The sequence below is a fragment of the Halichoeres trimaculatus genome, unplaced genomic scaffold (genome assembly GCF_033239565.1).
Source record: "Halichoeres trimaculatus isolate MK-OKI-2021-1 unplaced genomic scaffold, fHalTri1.1 fHalTri1_scaffold_11, whole genome shotgun sequence".
Taxonomy (NCBI): domain Eukaryota; kingdom Metazoa; phylum Chordata; class Actinopteri; order Labriformes; family Labridae; genus Halichoeres; species Halichoeres trimaculatus.
Genome location: NW_027437189.1, coordinates 10,798,893 through 10,819,104, shown reverse-complemented (window position 1 = coordinate 10,819,104; position 20,212 = coordinate 10,798,893). Strand labels below are relative to the sequence as shown.

General features: G+C 42.5%; 1 protein-coding gene across 1 annotated transcript in view; it reads right to left on the bottom strand.

Annotated features, from left to right (window-relative positions):
* plxnd1 (plexin D1) overlaps positions 1-20,212 on the bottom strand; it is a 74,414-nt gene that overhangs the window by 14,938 nt on the left and 39,264 nt on the right. Inside the window, exons 14-24 of the mRNA XM_074681698.1 lie at positions 17,037-17,142; positions 15,654-15,793; positions 15,060-15,239; positions 14,585-14,669; positions 13,812-14,081; positions 8,897-9,046; positions 6,036-6,150; positions 5,316-5,423; positions 3,668-3,780; positions 2,514-2,618; positions 1,316-1,446 (exon numbers count right to left, since the gene is read on the bottom strand). Coding sequence (XP_074537799.1) covers positions 1,316-1,446; positions 2,514-2,618; positions 3,668-3,780; positions 5,316-5,423; positions 6,036-6,150; positions 8,897-9,046; positions 13,812-14,081; positions 14,585-14,669; positions 15,060-15,239; positions 15,654-15,793; positions 17,037-17,142 — 1,503 coding nt within the window. The remainder of the gene's footprint in view (positions 1-1,315; positions 1,447-2,513; positions 2,619-3,667; positions 3,781-5,315; positions 5,424-6,035; positions 6,151-8,896; positions 9,047-13,811; positions 14,082-14,584; positions 14,670-15,059; positions 15,240-15,653; positions 15,794-17,036; positions 17,143-20,212) is intronic.

The following is a 20,212-nucleotide window of genomic DNA, read 5'->3' as shown; positions in this document are numbered from 1 at the left end:
AGGATATATATGTTAAATTGAAAAAAAAATATATAATATTGTTAAAGAAATTGAATTTTTTTTCACATAACTACAAAAAAGTTCCGAAAATTTGTACCGTTGAGTACTGTTACCGATTGCCAGGTACCGGGCATTGGTGCCAGCACTCCTAAACTTTTTAGCAACGTCAGAGTCAGGAAATGTCTTTTTGGCAAGGCACTGGTGCAATCCATGGACCTGTAGCTGTTGTGGTGTTTAACAGTATGAAATGTCATTGTCATATCATGTTTTTCGGTGTCCATGTGAGCTTTGAGATCTCCAGCACCTTTATTGGACACTGAGACATATGTGCCAGCTTTGCACACGGTTCACTCTGCCTCCCACTTGTCCCGACCGGGACGGTATGTCGGAATCTTTTTTTTGCATTTCATCTGTGAAGCTGCACTTACGCTTAGGCATCTTCCGTGCAATACAGCTCCGCTGTCTAAACAACCCCGTCTTCTCCGCTCTCCGTCTACGTCTCTCTCTCTCTCACCTTCTCTCTGATCCTCTCACTCTCTATGCGTGTGTGTGCACGCGCAGAGCAGACCTGCCCACAAGGCAGCCTCTCGGTAAGTGATGAGCATGATGGTATTGTTTGCAAGCGCCGGTCAATGTACGGACGCGCGTAATGGTCCTATGAAAATCAGTGAACACCGGACATTTTCGTGAATTTATTAAACCCGCCCGGACACCCCGGACAGGACGTAAAAAGTGGACATGTCCGGGCAAAAGAGGACGCTTGGTCACCCTAATAGAGTGATACAGCCAGAGCTAAAGTTAGCCTTTAGCTCCAGCTGTATCACTCTCCTGTTTAGCTTTCTTCTGCTCTTCTGTCCTTTTTCAGTCAGACAGTTAGGCTCCATCACCACAAATAAGTCATAGAAATTGTTTTTAGCAGAAAAAAACACAGATCTCTGTGTTTTATCTCTTCTCACTACTAAACTTCGTCAGCCAGCATGGTGTTGTCATAGAGACCTAGACGTGCCATAAATCAATCCGGTCCTGCTTGACCCAATCGAGAAGCTAAGAAGTGGCAATTTAAAATAACCTGTAAGCAGCAATATTGGCGCTGATAATCTCATTTTTAAGTGTGGATTACGATCAGACGTAAATCTAGAAGGGAGCCTCCTCACAGCCTCACAAGTACCCACAAGTAACAACTTGTTGTTACTTGTGGGTTATGCATTTATTTGAGCATTAGGCATTCAAACTTTAAGCTGCCCTTATTTAAAAGCCTAGAGTCAATCTAGATGGATGCTTTTTCTGCCAAGCACTTAACAGCTGATTAATTTACCTGTCTCGTACAGCAAAGTCCTTCTGCTGTTCCAGAGCGTGCACGAATGTGATGAGGAAGTGCTTGTTATTGAGCAGCGTGGAGAACAGAGTGATGCCCTCCTCCACGTTAGGCCTCGTCGTGTTGTTGGCCTGCAAACAGACAGGGAATGAAGTGGTTATTTCTCTGCGTGATTTCACCTGGACTGCATTACACACCTGCTGCAAGCCCTCTAATGCATCTCACCACCTCGTGTCTCAAGTGACCCATCTAGAGAACAATTCATCTTTCCATCACGGCTCATCCTCCTGCCTCTCTCCAGGCCCCGCCCTCCCTGGATAGAGTCGGTATCTCGCGCTCGGGTCCCTGACTGTGTGTGATTGTCTCTAAATGTGCCGAGTCGACTTAATGAGTATGGTCTATCTATGGGTGCGACTAAGCAGCAGTGTGATGAAGTCTTCCCTCTGGACTGCAGCCATATGGTGTGGTTTGCAGCCTGACAGAAGGAGAACAGGGGTGTCCATTAAGATAAATGCCCGCCTGTGAGATTTATTTGCTGTGACCTGGAAAACACTTCCTGGGAAGACGATGTGGATCCAAGGCACTTCATCACGCTTAGACAGGCTCCCCCGGCTGCCGACCCAAAACTAGCGCTGCGATCGTTACTTTCTCTCTTCCCAACATGCACACGCACATGCCTTCATTTGGAGTATGTATTCACACAGAGGTGTGTGAAAGTGGGCGCTGCCTTGCCCACTTTCTCTTTATAACTCATGTCTGCCCCTCCATTACACACAACACACACACAACAAGGGATGGTTTTGATGAAAAGCATACTGTTCGGTTGTCCTCCTGCCAGTGGGAAGTGTGTCAACAACCTGCCATCAGCTTAGTGGGCAGCGTGTTTTTTGACAAGCAAATTTTTTGTGTGTCTCACTCAGTGGAAACCGCTGCATGACATGCATTAGTATTCATATTTGCACGCAGGCTCAACACACCTGACACACTTCACACACACGCACTTTAATAAGCACAAGACGGCAAAAGTGCACTATATGCTTTTCTCTACTCCCCATCAACAACAGCCCCACTGTGAAACCTTAATAAGCTTTGGTGTGACCCAGTTGAGTGCGATGGGAGTGAGAAAAGGATCCAAATCACGGCACTCTGGGAAGAAGAAAGCAGCCTAACCTAACATTTTAATGGCTTAACCCTTCACCTGCCAGTCCTGTAGAAGTGGGTGGGTCTCTGGCAGCGCTCGAGGGCCGTGGGCATCATTCTCGTAGATGGGCTGGACGAGACTCTTCTCGTAATCTGAAAACATCTGAAACACACATAAACACAGGAACGGAAAACTGTGACACAAAGTCGACTCTCATTGCAAAACAGGAAAACAGAGACAGAGAGAGAAGGGAGACAAAAGGAGAAAGCCCTGGGCTCTGCAGTCTGCAACCAAAGGGCAAAATTTCTTTTCCGAGGCTCTGTCTGACCATGAAAAGGGAACATGACACTGTGACACAAGCGTCATGAGCCTTAATGGCTTCAGAGGCTAACTGACCCAGAGCCAAGAGCCAGCCTTTCAACACAGCCTGTCATTTCAGGGCAGCTACATTTGTCTTGTATTATAACTGTGTCAAAGTCTGTGTTTGATGCTGTTTTTTTCGTGTGGGTAAGTTTGTAATCTCAAAGAACCAGAAGCTCTCGTGGTAAAACGCTAACACAAAGGGTCGCGGTTGGTGAGTTTGCTGTCTTAGCGGAAAAAGACCTAGACAATACTAAAGCAGCAACACTTGAATTTATGTTACTCTCAGTGTAGCTTTTCATCACTCTACATAGTCACTTCCTTTCCTGCAGAAAACACTGTCCAAGGTCCAAGTTGCGCAACACACCCTATGCTTGCAGAAGTGTGTGGGTGTTTGAGCAGAGTCAGGAGTGTTTTGAGAAATCAGGGGCGAAAGTTCCCTTGTCTCAGTGCCTGCCATTGTTCTGTCTCCTTGAAAGTCCATGCCTGTGGTTGGAAGACAAAGCCCACTGAGTTGTGTCTGTCTGTATCAGTGGAAAAAACCAAACACACCCGCCAACCGACAGACCCGCTGTCTACCATCAGGGTGGATCACAAATCAGAAAAGCGCTTACCTATAGAGAACACATTAAGTCGCCTGCAGGGTGCCACACTGAGCTACACTTTGCCTAAACTGTATGTTTAAAAGTTCCAAGGTGAATTTGGATGCTGCAAATTACAAGCTGTGGGAAATGTGAAATGTGAAATGCAGGGAGAGGAAAAAAAACAATATTAAAACCCCATTGAGAAAAATGGTATTGTCAGAGTGCCAGTGGAAATCAGATAGCGGGCGGAAAAATTGGTTTTCTCACCTTGGGGAAGAACGTGCGTGTTACAAACTGTTTGTACTCCAGAAAAGGGATGCCCTGGCTGCGATTCAGCTCTTTGGTCAGGTCTGTCATGTCCGTCTGCAGCTCGGCAAAGCCTAAGAGAGAAAAAAGGAATGACCCAAAAAAAAGGGTTGAATCATGGGAATGTTTAAGATCACAGCCTCGTTTCTGGCTCCTCATGCCTCATTTGTTGCTCAGCAAAATGAGTCAGAAATCTGTTCACAGGCTAATGCAATAACCCTCATATCCTCTGAGGACCCTGTGGGATCTGTAAGAATCAAAGATCAAATTAAAGAAAAGTTAAATCAGAATTGTATCATCTTATTTCGCAATGTTCTGGTTGAATACTAAATACACCAGCCACTCATCCTCTGATCTCTTTCCAATCTTTGTCTTCATCCTTTTCTTTGCCAGACTTTGCAGTCCAGGCAAATATTTACCAAACAACAATGAGAGCAGCCAAATCCAGTCTGAGGCCCTCATCCAAAACATGTGTGCGCAGGCTGCCGGAAACAGTATCAACATCTCCAGATGCACACTTAAAACGCATACTAATATCGTAGCCACTTTATTGGGGAGCATGTTCTTTGAGAGGATGATGTTCTGCTCTAATGAGACGCTGGAGATCCCTTTATGGAAAAGCTTTTCCTGTTGCAGGATGAGAGACATATTGGGGTTACAACGCCAGTTTTTTCACGCAGTGTTTGTGTAGAAAGAGGGGAATACTAGACCTCAGGGATTATAGTCATATTTCATTACTCCTCCAGGTTATTTATCCTCCTGCTCAGGAAAGCGTTTTCAAACCACCAGTCTGTTCACACCATTGGCTGATGATTGGAAGCAGCAGGCCTGAAAACCAAAACACCTTTCTGCCAAAACCTTGCTCTGGAAAATGTCAATTTCCCATCTTCCCTTTACTCCCCATTCTTTGTTTTTTTTATTATTTCATTAATCTAGGCAGAACTATCCCTCAGTTTTTGGTCTTTCACCCTGAACTCTTGCGCAGATCTGTCTGCGTCCTCTGACTGAGTAACCTCTCCTCCTCCTCCCACACTTTTGCTTCTTCCCCTGACTCCTACTACTATCTTTTCCTCCCCCAATTCTTCTTCTCTATCCATCCCCCTATCTCTGTGCCATAAATCTGGGCGCTCAGACGTGGAGCGGCCTTCACACAGCTTTACTCTAATGCTCTAGACTCACACACACACTCACACATACACACACATATATATGCACAGGAAAAAAAGATACAAGGCTCCAAACACAAACACGCACACACAGACCTTGTTACTACAGAGTAGACACAACAGAAGCGATGCGGCCACTAAGTGCGTCTTGTGTGTGACTGATCATTTGTCAGACACTGTGTTTCATGAGTCACGCTTACTAGGCACAAATCTGTCAACTGTTGTATCACCCTCCCACTTCAGCCTAGAAAAATAAACTCAAACATACACACACAGATGTGCACAAACAAACACACAAATATATGTGGTCAATATTTCTTCCCGCAAGCTCCTTTTTCATGTCAATCGACACAAAACATCATTTGTGGTCTGAATCACCCTGATATCAGAGCTTGTACAATGGGAGAGGGTGTGTGTGTGTATGGGTCGTTGTGTAAACACACCTTTGCGGATCTCCTCTCTGATTTGGGACTCCATTTCCTCCATTTGGAGCAGAGTTTTCTGCCAGTAGCGCTCCGCCCTTCGGCTCTTTGTGCAGTACACTACAAGGGCTGAAAAAGACAAAAACGCAGTCTTCATACAAAACGTTTCATCACTGACAGTCTCCAGTTCATCAAACACAATAAATCAGATCAATAAGATGTGTCTGAAAGACCGTGAGGCTGTGGAAAATATTTTGTAATACATCCCACTGCAAGAGCATGAAAATGAAATTTCCCGAGAAAATTCAAGGGTGTGAACTTTTGGAAATAAAATTTGTGCGCATATTATTTCAGACATTATATCACCCACAACAAGGGCTCTGCAAATGAAAATGAAGAAACAGGGCTCTGTGAACATCTGAGAACAGATCCAATGAAAGAAATGGTGTGAAAATCCACAGTAGCACCAATTTTCACCCTACACCTGCCCTGTACACATTCATGCTAAGATTACAGAATGAAGCACACACGCTCACACAGAAAAAACTCACACACACACACAGCTCTGACAGCAAGGGGAACAGAGGGGTCTTTGTGCTCCGAGTACAGAAGAAGGATGGAGCAAGTGCAGAGAAACTATGACCCACAAATTCCTTTTATCCGTTTCACATCTGGAGCATCTGTCGCTACAGCAGTCACACATCCATCATCTGCCGGTGAGTGTGTGTGTACACAACTTACCTACAGTGCACAGCAGCAGCAGCACACAGCACACAACAATGGACACCACGATGGCCAGCTCGCTACCGCCAAGCTGGACTTTGGCGATGGTGTGACGAAAGTTCCCAACTTGCACCTGGAAAGAAAAATAACAGAGTATTAATACATTTCACTTCATCACCTGTCTCTTACAGTCCTCATTATTACCTATACATCCCACAATGTATCCCATCATGTCATATGCACTCTTTCATATCTGTGTGATCAAGTGTTTGCTTCCCTTTTATCACAGTTGTGGATATTTTTTGCACAGTCCACATGGACTCTAAATATGCTGCTGCTGCTGCTGCAGAGATGAAATTTGTCAAAAAGAAGATAACATCTTACAAAGAACCTTATATAGTAATAAAAAACTGTCTCTTCACCTTAAGCACTATAAATAAAACCTACCACAAAAAGCTCCCTCTCTGAATCACAACCAAAGTCTTTTATAACATCCGACTAGACGCTGACACAAAAGATGAAGGACATTTTAATATTGCTTTTAAATCAGTATGTAAAGAGCAATAAAATACACTTATATCATATAACAAACACAGTTCCGTGCAGGCCATTAAACCTCCCCTTTTACTGAAACATAAGTAACACAAAAACATGAACTGTGACTATCCTCTCCACCAGAGAGACGAAACGTTAAATTTAGATTAAACGACCAACACATAGAGATTTGTCCTTTATGAATGGGTCAGATACACTTTTTTGTGTATTGAAAAACAGATGTGTTAAACCAAAAAGGATTAAATCCCACAAGTCAAGGATGTCGATGTAAAATACTCCAACAGTAGCTTCCTTTTAGTGAGCTGTTTACAGACATTATCATAAGCCAAAGCTGCGGAAAAGATGCGAAAACCCGGAGAGAAGACACAGAAATCTTTCCCAGAAAATCTGCAACTGTTAAAACCTCAGTTGGTACATGGCTGTGAATATAATCCACGTTGTTTACCTAACGAAATCAGCATAACAGCACTGCAAACAATGTAAATCTGTTGTGGTGATAATGTGCTATAAAATAATCATCCAGTAAAGCTAATTGGGTTTAAGGGAAAAGAGACAAAGACAAACACAAAGACTGAAGCAGAGGGTGAAGTAAGAAGAAGAGATAGCACACGCTTAAGTGTTTCATCCGCCGTGCAGTGTAGAGATTCATGCAGTCGAACACAGGTGATTCTTAATGGGAACACAAAGGCCTGCACACATCATTTTCGTGGACACAGGTGCAGAGACAGTGAAAAAATAACGGGTTGTAGCTTTTGAAAAATGGTCTCTCTCCACAACGAGCGGGAGGAGTCACCAAGTTCAGAGTAACCCAGATGTGACAAGAAAAGGACTTTCACTTCTGCCTTCTGATTAGTCAGCAGGGTCTCTGTGGTCCCTCCTCACATCTCTTCCTTTCCTTCCTCCAATCCGTATATACTTCATAAGAAGAGCCTTGGATAAAAAGCCTCATATCCACACACCAAATCCCTCTTAGGCTGGTCTTACTCTGAGGGGAGACTCCTGCTCGCTGGGCCCACCACTCACTCTTCTTGCTTCTTTTTTACATTCTCTGTTTCTCTTTCTGGTCCAAGCATTCATCTTCTCAGACTGGGGCGAGACGGCCTTCTTCTAGAGACTGAACAGCCCAGCCTGGTGTAATGGAGGGGAAAATGCCATTGTTCCATGTTCCTGTTTGCTCGGGGTGCAAAAAAACATTGCTTCGACACAAGCACTTTTGCGGCTCGGCTTCACTTCAGAGCCAAGCAAAACACAGGCATGTAAAAATAGACTCGCCACCAAAACTAAGTGAAGACACACAAATGGCCCTAAGCTATGCAACATGTATACGTTTATTCAAATCTGCACTCTGTTTATACCCCAGACGAACATGCCCACTAATCATCCTCACTCCTAAAGTGCAGGCAGCCCACCCGTTTGTGTTATGACATCTCATGTGACCCCTGCCCCTGCTTTTATGTAGCTGCTAATTGCCTGTGTTTATTCCCAGACATCCTGAGAGACTTACGGGGGTGCTGTAGTAAGCCACAGGTACACAAGACGGAGAGAAGGAGGAGTAAAAAGAGCCCTCTTTCTATTTCTGTGTCAAAGTGGAGGATAGGCTCTTATAGTGCAACTCCGCTGATAGACCGAGACAGACTTACATATGTTTCAGAGCTATTTCAGCAAACCACTCACAGTCTGGCTCGTATTTAAATATAGATGAACGCTTCCCCCTCTTAATAAAGCTCCATCAAAACAGAGCAGGATGGACGGCAACAGATGGGGAACGTGGGTAGAGGTAAGAAAAAGTCCGTTTTTATCAGGACTGTGCAGGGCTCGACCATGTCTTGATTAAGACTCCTAATTGTGATGGAAGAAGAGCGGAGACAAAACAAAAAACAGACACAGACGAGGAGTGAGTCGGAAGATTTGGATCTTACTGCGAGGAAATAAGTGATTGTGTAGGTGACGACAGACGGACAGATGCAGGATTAAGGAGATAAAGGATAAAAGGTAAACATTTCTGTGTTTCACCGAGGCAATGTGGCGCAGAGTGACGGCTCACCACCCCCACTAAACTGCTGATTCATGGTGGCATGCTCAGAGACTGCAAACCATTTATAATGCATGGGGAGACACAGAGGAATCGGTGACCGTGCGTGGACCTGTGCGCATCAAATCTGCTTCAGTGATCATCACAGATGGTCTGGATGCTGACTAAATGTTTGCTGTGTCACAGATGAGTGATATCCTGAAATAATCAGGGTCTCAGTCAGCCTTGATTCTGACACAAGGTTGTACCGTTATTTTACTGTTGTGTCTAACGTGCTTGCTTGCGTACTCACAGTGACAGGCAGCTCTCTCTCGCTGGAGCTGAGCAGTTCGTTGATGGTGCAGTGGAACAGCTGGTCGTTATGGAAGCTGATGTTACAAGGATACGAGCCAACCATTACCGAGTATTCCTCCGGCATTAGTTCCAGGTCGCTCGGCCCTTTCTGTGCCAGAAACGAAGGAAAACAGCAATCAGCCGGTCAGTTGTGAGACGGTCTAGTTTGACCAGGCATAGATAACATTCATAGCAGCTGTAACCCACACATACATCAGGCACATATGCAGCTTATCCACTCATACACACAGAAACCGAGCCGCACAGGCATGTCACGCAGCTGTCACACAGAGGAAGCCAGAATAAAACTCATCTAGTTTGGGCTAGAGTTCAGCTTAAAGCAGCAAACATTCCCGCTGCCTCTCTCACATGGCCATGGAAGTTTCTACAAACAAACCCGCTGACAGTCATCCCTGCCTCGGCCCAAAATAACATTCTCAGGGCCTTTACAGGAGCCCGCTGGAATAAGCTGCGCAGTTTTTTATCACTCCAGTTATGTGTCAATCTTGGCCCCAGTATGCGGGGCTAAGATTAATTAAAGGAGTGTTCAAACCATTTCTTACTCATAAAGCTCAGTTCATGAGTACTTAACCTGTTGTTCCAATGTCAAAGCAAACACGAACAGTCAAACAGTTGCAGCATCTGTTGTAGTATAAAAGGGAGTTCATGATGCCTAAAAGGTAACCCCAGTGTCATCCTGATTTCAACAAGAATAATTTAAAAAAATAGCCTGTGGGTTATGAGTTTGGAAAACTTTTCGTGAGTGCTTGACAAAAATTGATGTGAAGAGGTAGAAATAGGAATATTTAGGAGAATTAAGCAAACTGAAGACAAAGTGTGCAAAAAAAATTATTTATATGCCATTAAAAAGTCTCTCACCACCTAAAGACATGAGAACTTAGCATCTAAAGCAGTGGTTCTCAACTAATCTGGCTTTGGGGCCCACCATCACCTCTTAACAAAAAATGCAACCAAAATCAAGAAACGGATCTTTATGAAATTTTCAGGAAATTTTCAAAATGGAATAAGGAAGAAGTGGATTAAATTTTGGAGGTGATCCGGATCACTGTCTGGATCCAGGACTTTTTTTAAAGGATTCTTTATCATTGTGAGATAGGGCCTTTTTCACCATATGTGTATATAACTCCACGATAAATGGTCAGATTGCGAAACAATATAAGACAAGGTCACCATAATTTCTGACGGATGTAAAAGTACAATCAAGATCCTGGCAACATTCTGGATACGAAGATCTTGTATATGAAATATGTACTAGGTCATCATAATTTTCAACACTGTCAGGTTACAAATAGTCTTACAAACCTGCAACTAACACCAAGTTGTAGCAGACAGTCTGCTGAAAGGAAGTATAACATTGAAGTGACTAAAGTGTTGCGTAACAATAACAATATGCTTGGGTGGAGGTCTGCGCTTTCTGAGTGCTTTTCTAGTTCTGAACCTGAGATGGTACAGAATATCCCAGAATGCCAGTTTATCAACTGTATTCTTTCATCATATCCCAACACCTCGCTACACAAAACACTGAGGTTTTATCCTCCCTAGTCCTCAGTTCAAGAAAGTCCATGTGTAATGTAGCTGTTTTCATACTTGCAAAAAACTTAACAATTCTTCTTCTATATGTGGATAAATAGCAGTTGTCAAGAAGCATTACAGGGCATTAGCCAGCACTTTGCTGCATGAAAAATCCCCTTCAAAATAAAAGTCCAGAATTAGTTTCTCTCTTTTTTTTGCCCAGACAAAATCAACGACCCACCAAAAAGGGTCTGTGCCCCACTTTTGGATCACGAACCACCAGTTGATGTGAGTACAACTGATCTAAATGACTTCTTTTGGTGTCCACCAAAGAGAATAAAACCAACTACCCGACTAAATGTTTTGAGTCTATCTCTGTTTACTTCTCTTTTCCCGACTTTCAGTCTTACAAATGGTCCAAACAAGCAGCCAGCAAAAGTGAATAATTTGATATTTACAAATATTTGATCTAATCACGAGGCGATGCGGTCAATTAACTCCATACGGATCAGATCCAGGCTGTGCATAGCTCAGCTCCTTCAGCTTGTCTGGCCAAATGACTTGAGTTTTGGATCCCTGTTAAAACTTCTTGGTTCGTTACACTGTTTGTTATGCTTCCAAACACATAGCAACGCTTGCACTTTTTCAAGAATTGTTGGCAGACAAAAGCAGCAATGGGGCATCAAGACGCATTATAGAGTTAATAGAGAATCATAAATTAGCCTCTAGTGTGCACTGGACTTCATTGTGCATCAAGTCCCATTGGATTTCTATTAATTAAACTCCCCTCACTTCATTACAGTCGAGAAATGTGCAGTTATAACATTTTACATTATGTTGACAGTCTTATTTTAGGGATTATGCCTTTGTTTTTACTTAATGTTTGCAACATTTATTACAAAATCAGTCTGCAAACTCTGAGTATATCTGAATCATTCAAACAGACAGTCTGGGCTATGATTTCATGTGACATCTTTGTTTTTAACCAAAAAATCTGGCTACTTCTGTTTTTTTTTTTTTTCTTTTTAAACCATCCATCTGATTTCTCCCTTTTCACAGTCAGGTTTTATTTTTTTATTTTGATTTTTTTTAGAGAGATGGAGAAGAACTTACTCTTAATTGCCTTTGATTGACTTGTTATATATCATGTTACTATTTATATCACAGGAACGCCTGCCTGCACTCTACAAATAAGAAACAATCTGTATGACCTGCAACTGCAATTTCCCTTTATTATAAGGATGACAAGTGAGGAAGTGTATGTGTGTGTGTGGCGTGTGTGTGTTTATCCCCAGTGTGCTTCCTTGCTTTGATTGAACCCTTAGGGCCCTGTCCTGTCCCTACTGCAGGATGCCACCCCCTGGGTCTCTGTCAACAAATGCTTCCTAACACAGACTCAACACACTCACACACACACGCACACATACACACTTTTAACACACACACAGACACGCAGAGCCTCTAACTATCCAAGTATGGTATAAAATGTTGAAACATTGAGCATATTGTAAAATAAACTGTTTAACCTCAGAATACAACACAACATTTTCACACTAATCTCACTGGACTAAAACAGGGGATTCTTAAGGCCAAGACGGGATGAAAGCAAACAAAAACCCACCCACATTCCAACTCATGTCCTTAATATAGGATCTGGCTGACTAACAAGCTCCCTATGAAGCAAACACACACATTCTGTTTCCAGACTCTCTGCCCCCCTTCAGGTCCACCACAAGTGGAATCCACCTTCCTAAAGAAAACAGGAAACAACAGAAGAGTCGCTCATGTAGACAGGCTGAGGCAGCGATTCCTGCAGGGGCCTCTTCCTGACACACAAACACATCAAGAGGAAGCTGCATCCAGTTCAAACTTCCCCATCCCTGCTCTTAGCGTGTGCATGTCGCACAGCCAGCAGGCCTTTAGGGTGACGAATCCGTGCCGACAGGTGCCTTGATCAGCCAGGACACGGGGACATGGGGCCTCCCACTGAGGTGCCACTGCGCCCACCCATCCCCCCACAGACCCCCAACAGAAATCAACACGTTTCAGTGGCCCATGCCTTTGATGTGTTTTATGTGCCTGTGGTTTATGTGAATATGAATAAAGGAACATTGAGCTTTTTCTGTTGCTCACAGTGGGGGCAGTCGGTTTGCAGCAGAGGTGTTATATTTAGCCAGGAAACAAGCAGCCTTTAGAGAATAGCATCACTTGTTCTATTCACAAAATGATTATGTGTTTTTAAAAACCTTGATTAAAGAAAACTAATTGTAGGTTATTTGGTTTATTTGCCTGACACTGCCAATATCAGATCACTCAGGAAACAAATATCTAAACTACTAAACAATATCTATTTGTAAATTGCACTGATGTTACCGACATGATGCCTTTTAGTCTCGTCCAGTGCAACAATCATGTGATTATAACAGCTAATGGCAGGGCTGTGTCTAAAAGGGTGGCCAAGATGGCACAGGCCCCTCTAAAATCTGATTGGCTGCAAGGTGCTGACACAAAAACCTCAAATATGATTCAACATTCACTTCAGGAAGGATTTCTGTCAAAATTGTGATCTAGGCTGTGTTGCAACAGACTGCTTAGAGTATTCTCAGCTCTCGAAGATAGTGCATGTTGCATTGTGAATTGTAACTTTGGACAAATTGGTACATCCTTTTTGTTCTCTTAAAGAATAAGATGATAAATGGATACAGAAAGGGGTGTTGACGCACATGTTCTGTGTTTCATGACAGCTCTGCATAAGGCGGCACACCAGTTGGGCTATCTATGTCAAAAAATCAGGACCCATCTGGTTAGCAGCACCACTCTGCCCAAAAAAGTGTTGCTTAACATGCTGAGTCTTGTTTAGATGAGGATTGGAAAACTGATTATGATCATTTTTAAGTTAATTATGCTCCATTTCTGGATGTGGTTACAGAACAGATGGTTCTTTACACTCTCCCTTAATCAGAAAAACACTATGTAAGAAATGCTCAGCTAATTCCTCACCCAATTAGCAAATACTGTGTGTAATCCATTTTAAACTGAAGCTGTATTTATAGATTTCTTATGTTTATTTCTTGAATATAATCTTTAATTTCAAATGTAGTTTACATGCAAGCCAGGTCTCATTAAAAACTTTTGTGCCACAGTTGTGATGATCTGATCTCAAACGCTTATAATAAAGTTCATATTGTGACTGAATATTTTACGATCCACTGACAGTAGCATTTCTCATGAAGGCTTTCTAATCACGGACTCATTGAACCTGAACGTTTGTTGACTCGTAAAGAAACCAACACGACATTGATGCATTAATCTGGACATCCTGTGTCAGCTGTGTCACTCACATTGATGATGAGCGTCAGTGGCTCCCCTGGATGGTGTTTAATCAGCTTCTCTTTGTTGGCAGTGAAGAACTGAGGGTCCTCCACGTACTCCAAAATGAAGTGATCTTTAGGAGGCTCCCCCTCTTCTTCCTCTGCGTCAATGTCGGAGGAGTAAGGACTGTCGCCCATGTAGGGGACTTCGTTCAGGAAGAACTGCACTGATGTATCTTCAGACTGGCTGGAGGCGTGAGATGGGCAGGTGATCATGGAAGAGGAGACCACTGTGCATTGCTGAGGAGGGACCAGAGAAAACAAGGTGGCTTCAAAAAACACCAGAAAGCTTCATCTGTTTAAAAACATTAGCTATCTAAAAGACAAGATTATGTCTTTTGTATTTTCAGAGATCAATGAAAAGAATGATAAAAAAAAGATACTACCTATGGAAAATAAAATTTGGAGCGATTTGTGAGGCTATCTTTGTTTACCTTTGCTTTGGACACAGCTAAACTAGCAGTAACCATGCCAAATCCAATCTCCCTGCTAAGCTAAAGTAAGCTTAGAAACTACTGGTTGAAAGAGAAAAGCAAACAAACAAAACATGGGTTGTATCTTTCCATTCCTCTACGATCTGCAAGAGAGCTAATCAGCATAATCCCCAAGATGTCCAACAGTTAGAAGCTGAAACACTTTTTTCATTTTTTTTCCTATTTCTTTATAAATCCCCACACACTGATAAAAGTGTTTGAAAACAGTTTTATCAAGCAAAAAAGGAAACCATTCATGTGATTACTCACTGTTTGTCCAATTCCCAGCACCTGCATGGTGACACTCTGCACCAGATCAAAACCCTGGCCTGTCACTGTGATGGTCCTGCCACCACTGTGACACACACACACACAAACACACACACAGAAACAAAAACAAAGTGTCAGAGCTCAGCCATGACAAAAATATGTCACATTCCCACTGGTATGCTAATACTTGAGAGAAACTGCACCAAAAGAAGAGAGAGACAGGGGACCAGATAATAATGCAAAGCAGTTCAACTGCAGTGAAAATCCCCACACGTCATCAAAGACACGCTGCTGCCCTGTCACACACATGCTGTGCTATTTAACACACAATGGGGAGAAAATGCTGCACATCGGGATGACATTACGTTAATGACTTATGTCAGAGACTCTGGGAGGGAAACCACAGAGTCATCCGGCTTATGTTTCAGAGATTTTGGTTTTATTGTTTGTTGTCTCTGTGCGTCAGTTGGCTTACCTTAGGAAGCTCTTTTTAGGGTGGATGAAGCTGATGGTGGGGTTCTTCTCATAGGTGTACGTGGTGCTGAGCTCGGCACTTTGACAGGGAAGGTTTTCAAACTCAACACACACTGACACTGACTCTGTGTGTGGCTGCAAAGCTGGGGGCATGGTGCACTCAATGGTTTCATCTGTTTTGCTGAAAAATGAGGCAAACATCCATCGTTACCACAGAGCAGTTCCACTTAAATCAAAGCAATGTTTTCTGCAGTTTAGCAGATTTTCATTTAAGAACTTGTTAGCGATACAAATTTCTGTTGCAACATGAAGAACTGCTGATTTCAAACATGACACTTGGACCTGAGTCAGGCTTATGTCAGAAAATGAGGACTTGAAACTTGACTTAAACTAAACCAAGGAAATACTTTTTGATGTACTGCATAAGAGAAATCTTCATGCAGGCCTTGCATAGCCCCACAAGGCCCCACAGCTGTTGAATATTTAATCACTGGGTCCATGCATTTCCAGCACTTGGTGCTAAGTATGGAAAAACAAGTATTAACTTGACCTGGGTTTGCATGAAAGACTTCAGAAAAACTTAAAAAGCACTCACTCTGTGATGGTACATTGCAGTGTGTTGTTGATCATAACTTTGATCTCAGAGCCGATGTCCAGGTTTTCCCCCGTGATTGACACTCGGGTTCCTCCAGCACGAGATCCTTTCTTTGGCTCCATGGAGATCAGCTTTGGGACCTGAATGCAGACGAAAGATCCAGCACATGACTAACAAGTTCTTAAATTTATCACCAGGCGTCTGACAGCCTCTGTCACTGGGAAAGACAGGCTTACTCAAAATGTGTTTTGTGATCTTTGATGCCTTTCTTGACACCAAATAAAATCTTTCCTCATCCTTTGAGGCTCAAATCTGTGCTCTTAAAGGATCAGCTGAGACAGCTGCTGACTACACAAGTAAATTAGTGAAGAAAGAGTAAAAAAAGACAAGCTGTGCTGCAGCGAGTTAAAATGCATATGGGCCCTAGGTTGCAGGACCTCTATACAGCAGGATAGAAATGTATAAGAAAAGGTGCACGCACACATTTCTTGTTGCACATGCAAACACACACATGCACACATGCACACACATAAAGGCTCCTTGGGCTAAGATGAATATCCTCATCCAGCTCTGCTGCTACCAGCATCAGCATTCCTGCTCTTTCCGAACTTTCTATCCCCGCTGTGAACTTCGCCTCAAGGGAAGCCTCTTATCCTCACTGACAGGATTCACTTCCTCAGTGTGTATGCATGGAGCAGACCTATTGTGTGTTCTGGTCTAAGGGTGGGCGCAAGGAGGCAGATGTTTCCGTCTGAAGGTTTGAGGAAGGAGATGCAGTAGATGAGCATATCCTGTCTCCAAAACTGTTTTCCCTTTCTCCCACATCTTCTTCTCAACAGCCTGAAGAAAAAACTCGATTAAAGAAGAGGAGTTTTGGACTTTCCCCTTTCTTTTGTATTAAGGATGGGCCTGATCAGAGTGATTTCTCTGGAGGGTGACTCACAGAGGTAGGTGCACTTAATCACTGACCGTTCCAGGACTGATCCAAAAACTCTTTGTCTGAAAACAAAAGACTGACATGTGCGTTTCCATCCCACCAATCCAATGGGAGAGTGTGGGTTGAGGACCAATCATACAACACTGGCTAGCTTCTCCGGCCGAGACATGAATCCAGGGTAGAGGGACATTCCAACAACCGCCATATTTGTTTTTGCTGGCAGCTAACACAGGATGACAATGGCGCTCAGTTTGCTGTTCAGATAAACGTTTGAAGATTCCCACACATTCACATTCCTGGGAGTCATAAAACGCATCTGTTAACACTCAGCCGACACACTTGGGAGGGCTTTCCCAGTGGGGAACAAGGAACAAGAGAACGTGGATGAAGAAGAATGTGGAGGGAGAGATGGTCGGCAGCAGGGTCGACGTCTGGAGAATACTCACTAAGTATGAGAAGCTCTCCCTGGACGTTCCTGTCCCACTCTGGTCCACGTCCACTTGAACAATGTCTGTCCTCTCGTGTGTGGACTTCCCGGTGATACAAAGCAACCTGGGAGATCAAAAGAGGAAGGGTTTGTTTGATTTTCTTATTACTACAATCAAAAATGAGTTAATAAAACAGAAATAACTGATAAGGAAACATAAATAGTGGTGTTATTATTTGAAGTCATTTGAATAATTAACAACGGGGGCTGTGTAACTCATATTGCAAGTAAAAGGAACCAGATCTTGATCATGGCTGCTCAACAAAGACTCATAATTAATCAAGGAGTATGATGGCTATGAACCAATTCATCAAACCTCAATGCATTTACATATGGAATCCAATAAAGCCTTGAGATATCAGATATATCAGGAGATGTAAAGTTCAAAGCTCTCTCAGACCAGATGTGCCGAACCACAGAGGAGATTAAGGGGCTGCTGAGGCTTGTTCTCTCGCCTCCTGGCTGTGATTAAACCTGGTGTCATCAGAGCACACTCTACAGGGACGTCTCATATTAATGACACGGTGGTGTACTGAGGCACAGGGATCTACTGTTCAGGGGCCTCACTGGGATAAAAGTACTGGGGGGGAAAGACAACCTTTAACACCTCACATGATCCCCCTTCTGCTTGACACCCTGTCGGTTTATTTAGTCAGGTGTGTGGTGCTGCAGTGGTTAGACAGTCTCAGCGAGTGATCAGATGATTGACAGAGGGATTGTGGGGAATTTACATAAGCAAGAAGCTGTGTTAATGTAGGCGGGCCTGGCAGGACATATGATGAAACCGTGGCTAGACAGATTTGAGGTCAAAATGTCTAATTTAAGTCCAAAGAGAAAGACATGTATGTGTTTTAATTTTTATTTAATGTCTTAAACAGCTTCAACTAATTCTCTGTTTTCACCGAATCCAAGCTTAAGCAACAAAAATGTCTTTAAAGCACGTTATTTTCTGAGAAATCTGTCAGAAACAACCTGCAGTCTCAGCCATCTGTTGATAGCAGGGTCTATTTTTCTTCTCATCAGGTAAGGAATGTTGTTACACCCAAATTACACTCCTGTCAGTTACGTGCCACTGGGGCAGAAGCACACCTGTCTGAAGAAAATCTATCATTTTACATACTCTGATTTAGAAAAGAAAGGGGGGAGAGAGGATAAATAAAAATGAAACAGGACTATTCAGACATTCAAGCCTGAGGGAAATCATCAGAAAATTGAAGAAAATCAATCTGAGCCTGTAGGGGAGCTTCAGGCTTAGCTGGACTCAGTCTACAAATCAAACTGATACCACGACAATACATCAGAGTGCATTGAAACATTATGTCGAGGATTTTCCTCTGCAAAAGTAAATCGTCAAGCCAATATTTCTTTGAGCCACAGACGAGTTCATCCTCCACTGCTTTGATTGATTTGTGAGGGTTTCCACATGTCTCATCAGTTTAAGATGTTTTAACTTCTCATAAAGACGAGCTTAACAACTACATTACAGTTATTTTGATGATGACATCACATGTAAAAGAAACCCCGTAGGGATGATGTGATTGCTGTTATTTGGCATTATCAGTACTACTTGGCAGGGGGGCGTCTGTGAATCATCAGATATCTCCCAGTTTGAAATTTATCCAAGAAAAAGCTTGAAGACACATTTTCTGATTGACAAATGAACAGTCTGTAATGACTAACTTATCACTTCCTCTAACTTTTTAACACATCATTGCACAAGAAAAGCACTCAGAGAGCTCAGACCTCCACCAAGCATATTGTGATTGTCACCAACACTTTAGTCCTGCTTTAATGTTATACTCCCTTTCAGCAGACTGTCTGCTACAATTTGGTGTTCGTTGCAGGTTTGTACAATAATTTGTTTCCTGACAGTGTTGAAAGTTATGATGACCCAGTACATGTTACATATTCAGGATCTTAGTATCCAGAATATTGTCAGGATCTGGATCATACTTTTACATCTGTCAGAAATTATTGTGACCTTGTCTTGTATTCTTTTGCAAAGCAATCTGACCATTTATAGTGGGATAATATACACATATGGTGAAAACAGCCCTATCTCACATTGATAAAGAATCCTTTAAAAAAATTCCTAGATCCAGACGATGATCCAGATCACCTCCAAAATTCAATCACTTCTTTCTTATCCCATTTTAAACATTTCCTGAAAATTTCATCAAGATCCGTTCGTTAGTTTTTAAGTTATGTTGTTCACAGACAGACAGACAGACAAACTCTCAAAAAACACAACCTCTTTGGTGGAGGTAAAAATGACTGTTAAAGCATACCATCGATAAATGTCATATTCTTTTTTGTACTCCTTGTATTTTTGACCAACATATTCTGCTGCCAACAGAATGCACAGTCCTTGCTGTGGGCTACACTGCAATAAATAAATCTAATCAAGTGCTTTTGTCTTATTTCAAGTAAATTTGTCATATAATACTTAACATGAGCCACATTGAACTGATCAGATCAGAGAAATATCTTGTTTCAAGTTATTTAAAGACAAAAAATAAGGCCTAAATTGCTTTTGACAAGTAAAAAAAACTGCCAATGGACCAAAAAAATTACTTGAAAGTTTGCTTGAAACTAGATTAATATCTTAATAGAAGAAACTTTTTTCTTCTTCCTTTGGCAGATTCTTTTTACTTGTTACAGGCAATTCAGACCTCATTTTGTCTTTAAAAAACTTAAAACAAGACATTTTCCGGCTTGGTCAGGTGAAAGTGGCTCATATTAAGTCTAAAAAGGCATTTTCTACTGAAAATAAGATAAAACACTTGCTTAGATTTCAGTTTTTTTGGAGTGTAAAGCAGCTGAAAAGGTTCACTGAAACCCCACACCCTAAATTCACTTCTGCAACAATCACGGTTAAAGTACAAAGTTCAATTTTCTATGACCCCACAGTGCCTGATTGTCAGCTATCTGAAACAAAAACACACCAAAAGACTTTGGATAGAGAAACCTTAGACTTTTTAATGCTCTCTGAGGCTCTATAATGTGTGTATATGGGTGCTTACAAGCCAAATGTAATGTTGATGCACTGTCACAGGAAACAGGCGGACAGAGCCTGATCTGACCCTGCTCTACATTCCAGCAACGCCCCACAGTGATGATATTATGGGCTTCAGG